At 38.2% G+C, this 14,157-nt stretch overlaps 1 protein-coding gene across 4 annotated transcripts in view; it reads right to left on the bottom strand.

The window, feature by feature from the left end:
- The window catches only part of LOC136874159 (ubiquitin carboxyl-terminal hydrolase 10), a 180,120-nt gene that overhangs the window by 148,030 nt on the left and 17,933 nt on the right, over positions 1-14,157 (bottom strand). For all 4 annotated transcript variants that reach the window (XM_067147739.2, XM_067147738.2, XM_067147741.2 and 1 more), the window contains one exon: positions 7,609-7,759. In XM_067147739.2, coding sequence (XP_067003840.2) covers positions 7,609-7,759 — 151 coding nt within the window. The remainder of the gene's footprint in view (positions 1-7,608; positions 7,760-14,157) is intronic.

Raw genomic sequence — 14,157 nt, 5'->3', positions numbered from 1 at the left:
GAGTATTCACAATGAAACGGAGTTAGTCACCACTTTGCCGCCAAAACAAAGACCAAGGATCATGTAAGAGAAATACAAAAACAAAAGAACTCTCATATTTGCATGGAAATCTGATCATGTGACGAACAAAGACAACAACTCCGCAAGATATACCACTTCACAGGTGCCTATTTTTCCGGTACTGGAAGCACACACTGCGTTTGGCGCGTGAAAACTCGAAATATTCTTTAACGAGGAACAGCAAAGGGGTGTAAATAATTAGTGAGAAATCCGAAAATAACATTCTGAGAATTCAAGCTGTAATGGCATTCCTTGTGTATCCTTTTGAACACTTCATACACAGACTTAAAAATCAACAAAAAATCGTAATTTGTGGTGTGTGATTCGTAAAGGCGTAATTATGATGGATAATTCGTAATTATTACGATTGAATCGTAATAGTTGGCATCTCTGGGTCAGTATGACTAATCATCTCGCCCGTTATTCCTGGCTCTCTACACCGGCGTCGCCATATTACCATTAAATAGCTCCTCAATTAAAGTCAATCATAGAATGACAACCTGGAACCAGCCCTCATATCCAGGTAAAAATGCCTGACCTGGCCAGTAATCGAACCTGGGCCCTCCGGGTGAGAGGCAGGCAAGTTAGACCGTGGGGCTGGCTTCAAATGTTAATTACCAGTACGAGACTTAAAAATCTCGAAACTTTACATTCACTTTTACCGGGGAAACTTTTTCAGTTTCCTCTAAAAACTTTGTCATATTCCTTTGAAAACTTCTTTCAGTTCGGCAACTTTGATCAGACAAATTCTTCGAAAAATTTAATACCCGTAACGCCAAGGCAAACAACAATCAAACAAGTAGTTTTTCATTCTCTAATCTAATAAAATAAAGCACATTAGATACAAAAGCGTCGAACATGATGGCAAAATCTTTTTTTTTAAATCTTCCATTGTAATTTGGTCACCGGTATACTGTTCCTAGTCAGTTTATGGAAATCTTGTACAGCATAAATTAGGCCATCAACTTTAAGGTTATGTTGAACTCGAGAATATGGTTTCAAAAGTATCAATCCTCAAGTTCTCGAATGCATTATATTTAGTTCTGCCCGTCACTAATCACAATCAAATTGGAAAGAGAAAAAATATCATTAACACTTCCGAAATTACAATTATTCGCGACCTTGAGCTCAGCTGGAAAGCATGCTCGCTGTACAAGTCAGTATGAGTGCGAAATGATACAAAGTTTTTAAATGTAACATGCGAAAATAAAACTACTGCGGCTTTTATAACATTTTAACACAAAAAAACGTGAAATTCCCAGTCTTATATTAGGACAAAAACAGTAAAAGGCAATCCCAAAATCTCCGATGGCTTTATGTGCCGCATGTAAGGTGTAACATGTGTTCTGGTATATATAACAATCTTGTACGACAATATTAAAATACCGTACTAAATTTGTGTTACTTAAGAAGGGGCAGTTTCGATTCCTGCTTGAAAGCCCAGCGACTATACAGTGCCCTGAGGGAAATGCCAAAAACCTGTTCAGCGACACTCGAAAAACGTAAAAAATAAATATCTAACCCAGAACATAATGTCGATACTTTGCAAGTACGAACATTTGACGAAACTCGTTCCGTCTTCAGATAGAGCTGTCGAAATGCGCTCTGTCCCCTTCCAATTGTCATGGGCACTCTCTGCCTTACGATTTCCGAGGATTCTCTAAACAATACTACCCGAATGCGATGCTAAGATGATCACTTATACAAGTTCACTGCCTATCGCTTTTCCAGTACAGTACTACTTCAAATTACACTACCACAATGATATGACATCAACACCAAGATTCGTAAGTATGCCGTAGTCATCCTTTCGATTTGGCGTTGATGGGACTGAAATTTCTGGACGGTTGATCCGGAAAATAGTTTCTTCGAGAAACGGATAATGCAGGATTAGGATGCTCAAGGGACCATGTAATTTGAACGAATAATACAGGAAAACGTAGTTTCTGGAAATGTATAATCAAGGTTCTACTGTATTATTTTTAAAAACCAGTAGCAGGAAAGAAGCCTCCTTGGCTCAGACGGCAGCGCGTCGGCCTCTCCCCGCTGGATACCGTGGTTCAAATCCCGGTCACTCCATGTGAGATTTGTGCTGGACAAAGCAGAGGCAGGACAGGTTTTTCTCCGGGTACTCTGGTTTTCCCTGTCATCTTTCATTCCAGCAACACTCTCCATTCTCATTTCATAGCATTTATCAGTCATTAGTAAATCACTTTGGGAGTGGCGACCCCATCGTACTAATAGCCTATATCTGCTTCATTCATTCCATCCCTGACCCGGTCAATGACTGGAAAACAGGATGTAGGTTTTCATTTTCAGTAGCAGGAAAGAAGTTGCAGTTCATGAAGTGAATATATAACTCACAACAGGGTACATATTTGTCTTATTTACAAAAGTTACTGTAGCATGATATTTATTATTCCTTTTAAGTCTTCTTTTTTTTTCTAGATCGTCTTCTCTGATGAATCAATATTTTCTACAGCCAAGAAAGCGCTCAGTACGTTCGCCGAGCAAAGGATGAGGAGTTCCATCCCCAGTGCAACGCAGAGGCAGTGAAGTATCCAACAACCTCTGTGATGGTATAGAGCTGCATGTCATCCAAGGGAACTGGCAGGTTGTATCTGGTAGAAGGTACTATGAGACAAGAACAGTACATGAAAGAACTAAAAACACAACTATTTCCACAACTGAAGGAATGGTTTCCAGATGGAGATTTCATCTTCATGCAGGATGGAGCACCCTGTCCATAAAGCCAAATCAGTGCTCAAATTCCTAGAAGAAAACAATGTAAATGTCCTTCCCTGGCCAGGTAACAGTCCGGACGCAAGCCCTATCGAGAACCTGTGGGCAGTAGTTAAAAAAAAGCTGAGGAAGACGATTACGAACAAGATTCAGCTTTTGGAGGAACTTGTGAAGATTTGGCATAGGGACCAAGATATCAAGGAAAATTGTAAAACACTTATGAACAGCATGCAAAACTGTATAAAAATGATTATAAAAAACAAGGGATACCATACTATGTATTAAACATTATGTAGAGTGTTTTAATAAACGTGTTTTGCAAAAGAAACTGGGTTGTATGTGGACTTTTTTGTTTGTGCCTAATAATTTGCACACCTCTGTAGTGTTATATAAATTGATAAAAACATTTTACTTTATTAAATTGGCCACACGTCAGTATCTGTAGTTATGTAGGCCTACCTTATTATTATTATTATTATGATGAGGAGGAGGAGGAATAAAGCTTGTAGTTTTATGCGACAAATAATCTCTGTATCATAAGCCACGGGACCTCATTGTTCACGCGAAATCCGAACCACCGGACGTATATTTCACATCAAAAATCACACGTGCATTAATCGGGACTCGAACCCAGTCCGTCTTGATGGTTCCACGCAGCTTGACCACTGCATCATCACGCCCCTTCTTAATTATTACTGCAATATTAAATATACATTTTCTCATTCAGTCATCGTATAAGATTTATTAGCCCCTCATGCCATATCACCATAGCACCGATACGTGTGTGTAATCCCACGACGCTGTCTAGTAAACACGCGACGATCATCTTTAACTATATTATGCGGACATTACGCAACTTACACATTCGGTTTTTCGCAAAATGTACCTTTGTCCTTCTTGTAGCAATATCTTGACATTACAAATAAAAGTTAGCACAATTCGCAGAATTTAGAAAAAACGTAAAGGTATGTAAAGTTATAAGTCCATACCATGTAAACACCGATCGCTACGCTTAAAATTTTATAAAATCGCATGCATCAGGTTTACTACAATGAAATTTGTGGAGGTTGTTAAGTATCATCTAGACATGCATAAATTTCAATTTATTAAATGGTATATATATGTTAAAAAGAAATGTACAACGCCTGGAATTGGCCTGTGCTGTTTTCAGTTTAGATGTTCTGCTGTCAATCGATGTTTCCTCTTTTGTGTTCCAGTTATAATTTCCCCAAAATATTTGAACTTATTCACAATCTTAACTTGTTTGCCAGTCCAGGTGAATGGCCGGTGCTTCAATTGTGAAGGACGGCATCATTTCAATCTTTTCAAACTAGATTTGCAGTCGGATTTTTACAGCAATTTTTTGAGAGTTCAATTTGAAATTCAGCTTCTTCAACACTACTTGCTAGTAATGCAAGATCGTCTGTGAATGCTAGGCAATTAAGTTTAATATTCCTGTCTTGCTTCATGTTTGAATGATATTTCTTTACCCATTCTCGCATGACTTTCTCCAGGGCACAGTTAAACAATAAAGGTGAAAGATCATCTCCCTGCTGCTCTTTATTAGGTTGTAAAAGTAAATGTACTCCTAGGGGTAGGCTGGTGGGTTCCTAGACATCGCAATGAGCACACTTCTACTATGAAAGGAATTTAAAGTAAGATTTGTATAATTTATACTTTCCGATAATGTTGCAAACCTTGAGCAGCAAGGTGACAACTCTTGCCAGCTGAATATTACTTGTTGGCTACAAAGTTATTGGATGAGGTGGATTGATGGCATCAAGGAAGCCACGGCTCTCAATTTAGAAAGACTTCGGAAAATTCTACACGACAGAAAGAAATTGCAACTTTTTATTATAATTTTGGGTCCACCTTATTCAATACATAAAAATTGTTGCGCAGATTTAATTACAACATATATTTTTCAATCGGTACTAGTTTCGACGCCCAATGCGTCATCAGCTGATAGAAGTTTTTAGAAATACAGTAGAACCTCGATAATTCGAAATCGGTTAATTCAAAATCCCGCCTAATTCGAAGAAGCTCTCGTTCCCGGAAACATGAGATACAGTTTTGCATGTTATTTCAATTGTTTAATTCGAAATACAGATAATTGGTCATTCGAAGTACAATGTCGGCCTCACTACCGAAATTCAGACATTTAATTCGAAACTGCCTTTACATTTTAAAACAATAGTATGTTACAGAGTAATTTCAACTCGAAATTTATCTGCTCGGCGTCATAATAGAACACGCATTCCGGAACGTGGAGGGGTAGCTTTCCGCACTTACAGTCACTTCGGTGAGTCTACAGTGCGCGTTATGATTGCTAAGTTGAATTAAATCTGAATTATTCTGTATTCAACCTTTTAAGGAGCGCCGTAATATCATGCAACAGGCAATATGCGAGAAAACAGAATCCGCAAACACTAGCGATGCCAACAGTTGACGGAAAAACGTGGCTCATATAATAAATTCGTAGGCACCGAACAATATTGTCATTGCCGGTGAAACTTCATTTGTTTATTTTAATGCGAGCCTAAACGGTCTTATGGTTTTAAAGGAGAAATTGCCAGCCGGGAAATCGTACAAGGGTGAGGGATGGGAGTCGTAGTAGTGCGTTGCAATGCACATGGAAGTGAGATAGTTTATCACCTCGTTATAGGAAAGTTCGATAAACCACAATGTTTTAAGGGCGTCGGGCACTTTCCATTCCAGTACATAGCATCTAAAAATGCAAACAGTACAGAAATCAAAAAAATAATCTATTTGCACAGGGGAACCGGCATAATTTATCCTCGTCTTCGAATTGAGATTTTTTTCCTTTCGTTGCGTGAGGTTATGTTTGTCAGTGATTTCTCCAAGTGCATTATTTGAACATTGTAAAAGCACCTTGTTTAATACATTTCGGAAATAGTTTTTTCCATGGCATTTGAAAGGTTTAAACTGTGAATCGAGGTGATTGCATGTATTAATTGGGTCTTAGAATACTTTGTGACGCGGCAAGTGTTTACATTTCTTAAGTACGAGAGAAGTGCCATGGCAGGAAATCGTACAAGGATAGTCATAGGAAAGTTCGATTTTACGGGCATCGGGTACTTTCTGTGTAAATAAAAGGCATCTAAAATGCATACAGTATAGTAATCCAATTAATAAAGCACTTGCACATGAGAGCCAGCATAGATTTATCCTCATCTTTGAATCGTGCTTTTATTTTTCTTTCTTTCGTTGCGTGAGGTTATGTTTACCAGTAAGATACCCGTAATACTGTAAATGCACCTTCTTGGATACATCTTGGAATTAGTTTCTTTTTCATGGCATTTGAAATTTATAAACTGTGAATCAAGGTTAAATGCATGCAGTAACGGGCCTTAGAATATTTCGTAACGCGGCAAGGGTTGGTACTTCTGAATTGCGAATTGGCAGTTAACTCGAAATCACGTAATTCTAAGTCCGATTTTTGAGTCCCAACGACTTCGAATTAACGAGGTTTTACTGTATTGACAATCATGTAAGTTTATCAAAGTCAAATTCACCACAATTTAAAACCATATTAACAACATGAAACTGTGTTAAGAATATACTGTCTCTAAGTTCATATTTTCAACAAGTCAAAGACTTGCGAGTCTTATGCATAAACTGATAAAAACATATGCAAACCGGTCTGCTCACGTATGATATAAAGTGGATTTTAAAAAGAACAACAAATTATAAAACAGAATAGTCTTAAAACACTATGTGCTTAATTTATCGCACTTCTTAAAACTTCACGTTGTATCATAGTAGAAATTAATTTATCAGTTTATTACTTTAACAGAAATAAATGGCGCACTTTGGTCTATGGGGGTCACGGAGAGTAGGAAGCGACTAAATGACTAACAACATTTGCACTCTACTGTCTACTGTATGGTAAAACATCTGATACTTCCATGTGGCAGAAAATAAAAATACACAAGCACAACAATGTGCTGTAATGCTACAAATGTACAGTACGCTGGTCACATTTCTTTTGGGGTTTCACTACAGTGTATGTTGTCCCTTAATTTTATGGCAGGTTATTTTATTTTCCTTTATACACAGAAATAAAATTGCGCAAGGGCAGAAAACAGTGTAATACTATACTTTAATTAATTACTATAATTACTATAATCAAGAAAAGTTAAATTTCTGAGAATAGACATAATACATCAACACAACTTATAATGAATGATCCATCACATTCGAACATTCATCTTCAAGCTCAATCATTTGATAGAACTGTTTTAGCTGTTATAGCTAAATTTACTTCTGGAATTGAAAACTACTGGAACTGCAGACTTTCTCTGCAGAACCACTGACGATCAAGTTTCAAGAAAAGAAAAAGTAAATGTAAGATGGGCTTCAGACTTCTAATAACCAGCAGGGGAAAAAAAAACCACAAAGCAAGGCAAATCCGATGTGTTCCTATACAAACTCTTGTATTTCTAAATATGACTTATTTGTCACTTGCCTGTTCCTTTCCTTTATTTAAAGCAAATTCTGCAACTTTTCATATAGGATATCAAAAAATAAAGTCTAAGCAAATTTAAATTAACACAATACAAAGAAATGAGCCACAGCTAGCAGCGAAGTTCATATCAACATACTGCATCAAGGATATTAGATCACTTTAGAATTCTAGCACAACTTAATTTCAATGAAAATCCTCTATTTTATTATATTTAAAATGTTTGAAAAATATACGAGCTACCTACTTGAAGAGGGTTTACAAAATTTTACAATATTTTAATTATGTCATATTAAACATTATACGCGAGCAGTACTCACCATACGGAGATGATCCATATTCAGATGTGCACGGATAATCCGTGCGCACCTCCCACGGCAACTTCACGCTTGGACTGACTGTATATAGCACCTGCTGTAGATGGTTAAGCTCACTTTCATCTATATCAGTCAGATCAAGGAATTGTATCTTCTAAAAACAGAAAAAATATTCAATTAATTTTCACATGCACTGATGTCATGAATAGTTACAAACAAGACCTAGTTTAAAAATTACTTGCTTTACATTCAGTGAAATAATAAGAAGTAGAAGTCGACAGTCGACAAACCTGCGTCGATATCAAATTAAACAACAACTGTCTTCGTGCAAGGCTGGAATTGTTTCCATTTTCCAGAAGACAGAAAACAATGCAAAGACCAGATTTTAGGAGATGAGGGTTAACACAGAAGCAGCATCCACATATAGTCAATCCATCACACGCTAGCTATATTTGCAGAGAGAATATTTATTCTCATCAAGAGGACCCGTACTATGATATGCTGAAAGGATCAAAATTCAACATAATTTTAATAAAACAACGAAACTATCTGGGAAAGATTGGGCACAAGGCTTCCATAGGAGAAATTCCCAACTCAGCTTGCAAAAATCCAAGGCTAGTTCCATCAACAGACCAATTACCTTGTACCTTCATCTAAAGCGGCCAATACACATACGAACATGGTTCGGCGAACTTTGCCTTTTTCAAAGTTGGCGACCCAAAATCGCTTGTGTGTGCTGTCTCATCAACCATGTTTATCTTCGACCCATTGTTTGTGTCCAACTCACAACACTGTCGAGTTCTTTTTGCAGTTGCTCGATTTTGTAACTTATTTTTCACTCTATACAGTATAACATCATCCGCAAAAAGCCTTACCTCCGATTCTAGTTCTTTACTCATATCATATATCCCCTTACAGCATGACTTTTTTTCTTCCTGAAAAAATTCTGACAGCTTAAATATAGTGTCCTGACTTACAGAAAAATAGTTTTAAAAATCTGAACTTCATGTGGCAGATCTTTGTTGTTGGTTTATGGTTTGTGCCATATATGGGACAGCATGCAATAACGTTTATCCTTCGATGTTGTCAGTGGTAACTTGGAAACAGAAAATAGCATACCGGTACATTCAGAGAGGGTTATGCATATCCAATTAAAAGTACTACACTTAAGTTTTAATCTATGAAAATGACGAAAGAGTTCAGAAATTACACTAATTTAACAAGTCTTCACAAACTTCGATGCAATAATAGCGAGTTCTTATGACACTTGCACACATATATAGCTAGTTCCTACAACATGACACTAACCTAGCTAGTCTTAATGAAACTTCAAAGCAATTTCTGTCCTTGTTTAAGCACAACTCTGCATTGCACTCCTGACAAGCTACACAAGATTTACTTGTGCAGTCTGGGTACTTACAACGACCACGTTTTTCCAGCCTGATTGGTATGTGATTTACTCCGTCCTGTCGTACATCGCTCTGTGGGAGTTCTGTTGCAGGCCCCCTCTTCTTTTTAATATCCAGTTGTTTTTGGACTTCGTTGCTTGGCCTACCTCGTTTTCTTGATTCTGCTTTCCCTGCTCTACAGAGGGCATTAGCAACAGCTACCTTGAAATCAACCAGGGACATGTAGTACGAGTTATTTCTTCTTCATAGCAACCAGCTATTTACACAAACTAAGTCTATGAGGTGAAAGGATATCTTCAGATACCACTTCCTTGACCTCATTTGAATCCTGTAATATCCCAACATGGAATCTAGGAGATCTACACACCCCCCAATTCGTTTTTCTTTCTGAATAGCCTTTTCTTTTCACATTCTGGTTTGCAACCGACATATGTTGACAAAGTGTTTACTACTTTGTTATCAAACCACAAAACTACTGACAGTTCTACACCATCCACTGTTGCAACTTTTTCGACCATGCTACCTCGCCCCTTCCTCTTCAATTCTTTCTCGTTGGGCATAACGCAGCAAAGTACACGATTGGAACGAACTGTCCGCAGTGATAGTAGTCCTTCCTTGTGTAAGTATACTTCCAAAGGGACATTTTGAAGCAGTTGTCAAAAAATATCTTATGATTCACGTGTCGAGGGAGTGTTTGGGTAAGCCGCACTACAACATTACTGCTGGCTCGTAAATCCGGAGCACCAGGTATTACAACATTACTCTGAGCTCCTGCAAATATTTCATAATCGTAGCTGAAGCCTGACACACCACTTAGGACAAAGGCTTTGAACCCCCACTTGTGTGGTTTCTTAGAGTTGAACTGTTTGATTGAAGACCCGCATTTCGTAGGAATAATCTGCTCATCGACAGCTAGGAATTCCTCTTTTGGTACAGTCGTCAGTAATCTTTCACGCAATTTATCCAGTAACGGACGAATTTTGAAGAGTTTGTCATGATTAGGTTCATCTGGTGGTACTAACTTACTATTGTCACAAAAATGAATGAAACGTTTCACTTCTTCCCATCGGTTACAGGTCATTACTTCACTCACCTCAGGATGGCCAAGGTATCTGCACCAGTAGTGCCTCATTGCTGGGAGTTGAATTACTGACATGTATATGGACATACCAATAAACTGTTCTATCTCATCGATACTAACATTTAGAGAATTATTGGGCCGGCATTGAAGAGAATAAAAGTTTGTTCGTTCAGTTATATATTGCACAATCTCACTAGTAAAGAAATATTAGAAATATTCTACTGGAGTATCAAGGTCCAAAATTTCCTGAGGTAGAGTAATATTTCCAGTAAATTTTGTTTCATCTTCAGTTCTTACCAGATTCCCTATATTCCAGTCGATTTTAGTCTTTCCCACCTTGGTTGTTGCTTTTGAATTGTTTTGGATTGTAGCAAGACTATCCGCAAGAGGAATGTCATCAAGGTCAATGAATTCAGTAGGCCTAACCTCAATATCATCTGCATTTGTTCCTGGTATAATAGTAACATTACTTCTTGTGTTAAGCATTTTAGGAATATCATCATCTGACTGAAGCAAGAATGTCATATCTCTTTCCTTCTATACGTAACGCACTATCAATCTGATAGATCAGGGTCGTCACTAATATTCCCGTCGGGTATAATTAGTACGCGAGTTGAAGAGGCATAAAACTTTCCTACATCCATTGCAGTAAACCAACTGAAAGGAAAGAGATTGGACTGTTATACTTCCAGTATCAAGAAATAGGTTATGTCACAACTGCATGTTGTGCCATATCTGTCACAAACCTAATTTGAAGGGTAATAATTACTCCAGTAGACAAATGTTCAAACTTACCTCTTTACAGATGTCCTGACATATCAATGCTTCCACAGTAATTTTATAAAAACACAAATTGAACTATTACTGTATGAAATACAATTCTCTTGTGGTCAGATATCTAGTAAACTGCTTACAACACAAACATGGGATGAATGTCAAGTAGTTCCTTACTCCCTCAACAGATGGCACATGCTGCTCGCATCTAGTTATTGTTGATAGTGTACCACATCTGTCACTATTCAGGAATGAAATAAACACTTCAATATAGGCTGTATAAAAATAAAACCGGTGTGTGCCATATCTGTCACAGTATGCGATAAGGGGATATAAGAAAACAAAGGTCCAATAATATTGCCTTGAGGAATACCCCTCTTAATGGTTAGGGGAAGGAGAACTTTTATACCGCAGCGGGTAATGGTATGCATTTACATTTCAGAAGCTGGTAGTACTGTATAGCTACATTCGCTGTCCTAGCCTAGCGGCAGTATCAGTAACTCCAATTGTGTAGAATCTCGTGGCATTTCTACTGTGCTTTATAATTGATCTTGAATTTTCATACTATTGTGAGGATTCACCGATTTCCAGAGAAGTACAAAGTAGCTGAATTATTTAGGAGTAATGTGGAATGGCCTTGAAGTACAACTAATAGGTTGCTAATTCCAGTTTACAGAACTGTGTGGTGACAGCCAACAATGTCGATTGTGTCTAACAATAGCAGACACGCAGTGGACACTTCCGGGTGGTTTCGAACCACACCATGCGCATTCACTGTCACAAAAGTAAAAAAGATATAACATAAAAATATCCTGGAATGGTGCCGGACCATCGGGCGTTTCGGACTGTTGGATGATGGACTAATGGAATTCTACTGTATATATTTCTCTAGTAGTAACAGTATTTATTAATTTATTACACGAGTCTCATTATCCCTTTCACCGAGCTCGATAGCTGCAGTCGCTTAAGTGCGGCCAGTATCCAGTATTCGGGAGATAGTGGGTTCGAACCCCACTGTCGGCAGTCCTGAATATGGTTTTCCGTGGTTTCCCATTTTCACACCAGGCAAATGCCGGGGCTGTACCTTAATTAAGGCCACGGCCGCTTCCTTCCCATTCCCAACCCTTTCCTGTCCTATCGTCGCCATAAGACCTATCTGTGTCGGTGCGACGTAAAGCAACTTAATTTAAAGATAAAAATTTCACTGTTCCGTATTGAAAGTATTAACGTTAAAATTGAATAATTGAAAAAGAGGTTCAACCTATTCAATACATAAGAGAAAGAAATGTAGTGATTACATTCTTATTTAATAGTAATTAGAATTGGGACTGGTTTCGAGCATAGACCAGGTCATCGTCAGCCGATCAAAACATAAAAGACATGAACAATGCATATGAAAAAGAAAAAGATTAAGTGAACTCTGGATTGGTATAAGAGGCAATATAAAATGATGATGAGGGTAGAAACTGTGAGTCACTTAAAAGAAAACAGTGCGTAATTTTACTATCACAGAACTGGAACCTACAGATCCCGGATGAAATTTTTTTTTTGCTAGTCACTTTACGTCGCACTGACACAGATAGGTCTTATGGCGACGATGGGACAGGAAAAGGCTAGGAGTGGGAAGGAAGCGGCCGTGGCCTTAAGGTACACCCGCAGCATTTGCCTGGTATGAAAATGGGAAACCACGGAAAACAATTTTCAGGGCTGCCGACAGTGGGATTCGAACCTACTATCTCCCGAATGCTGGATACTGGCCGCACTTAAGCGACTGCAGCTATCGAGCTCGGTCCTGATGAAAACTAACAAGAATGTGTCAGCTATAAACCCTTCACCTGTTCTAAAGAACACTACTTCAGTCATCAAGAATAAAGTGTCAGGAGTGAAAAGGCCCCTTGAATTGCACTTTGACTCTGACTGGAAGTTGAGAACATCACTGACATTCTACGTTGACTTCTTCAACTCTTGGGAGAGTCATCAGTCAGATGTCAATGAAAATGTTGATAATGAACTTTACAGTGCAACACAGGAAGCTCCTGAACTGTGTTTAAATCTACCCCGGGCACTCTTAAACCATAGTGAAAGAAACATGGACATTATTTCTTCTTGTATTTTGTGCTTTTAAAAAGTAGTAGCAAAATGGGTAAAATCCATACTGATAACATGCAAAATGAATGAAGTCCACTTCTTAGAAGCAAAATCAATAAAGTTCACTTTTAAAACAACAATAACACTAAGTAATAATAATACTACTACTACTACGAGTATTATTATCTAATAATCAGCGACTTTTTTGTGTGATTTTATGCTTATATTTCTGCCTTAATGGAAGGTGGTAATGGTTTTTTGCCATTCTCTCGAAATGTGCTGGAGTGGACTTTATCCGTTTTGCTTTTAGGCGACTCGTATGTTAAAATGGGACATGTTTCGCTTAGGCTTTGTAAGCATCTTCAGCAATACATAATCTAAAGCTAAGTCAGTGCCCTGAACTGGGTTCCTCATTAAAGTATAATACATGCTTTAATACAAGATAAAACAGTCATAAAAATCTAGTTTGTGGAGAAAGTGATGCTTAAATGCAAATAAAATTCAACAATGAACTTGTCATAGTGTATATGAACATGGAATGAATACTAGTGTTCGTCTAAAAAAGTACATGTTAGTTATTTGTAAAACGAGACAGTCATAATGATCTGACATACATTTGGATTGTACAGATTATTTGATATTAATGAAGCATGGCCGCCTCTGCGAACCACGTGACCTTGCCGCGGTGGGGAGGCTTGCGTGTCCCAATGATGCAGATAGCCGAGCCACAGGTGCAACCATATAGGATGGGTATCTGTTGAGAGACCAGACTAACGAATGGTTCATCGAAAGGGGGGTAGCAGCCTTTCGGTAGTTGCAAGGACAGCAGTCTAGATGATTGACTGATACGGCCTTGTAATAATACTCAGTGTGGCTTAGCTGTGTTGATACTGCTACACGGCTGAAAGCAAAGGGAAACTACAGTCGTAACTAACTCCCGAGGACATGCAGCTCTCTCTGTATGAATGATGTACTGATGATGGCTTCCTCCCAGGTAAAATATTCCAGAGGTAAACTAGTCCCCCATTCGGATCTCCGGGTGGGGACTACACGAGAGGGGGCTATCATCAGGAAGATGGATACTGACATTCTGCGAGTCGGAGTGTGGAATGTTAGAAGTTTGAATCGTTGTGGTAGGTTAGAGAACCTGAAAAGGGAGATGGATAGGCTAGTTAGATGTACTTGGTATAAGTGAAGTAC

This window comes from Anabrus simplex, chromosome 5, assembly GCF_040414725.1.
Source record: "Anabrus simplex isolate iqAnaSimp1 chromosome 5, ASM4041472v1, whole genome shotgun sequence".
Lineage (NCBI taxonomy): Eukaryota > Metazoa > Arthropoda > Insecta > Orthoptera > Tettigoniidae > Anabrus > Anabrus simplex.
The sequence above is the reverse complement of the archived record's forward strand: the minus strand, read 5'-3'. Positions and strand labels throughout refer to the sequence as shown.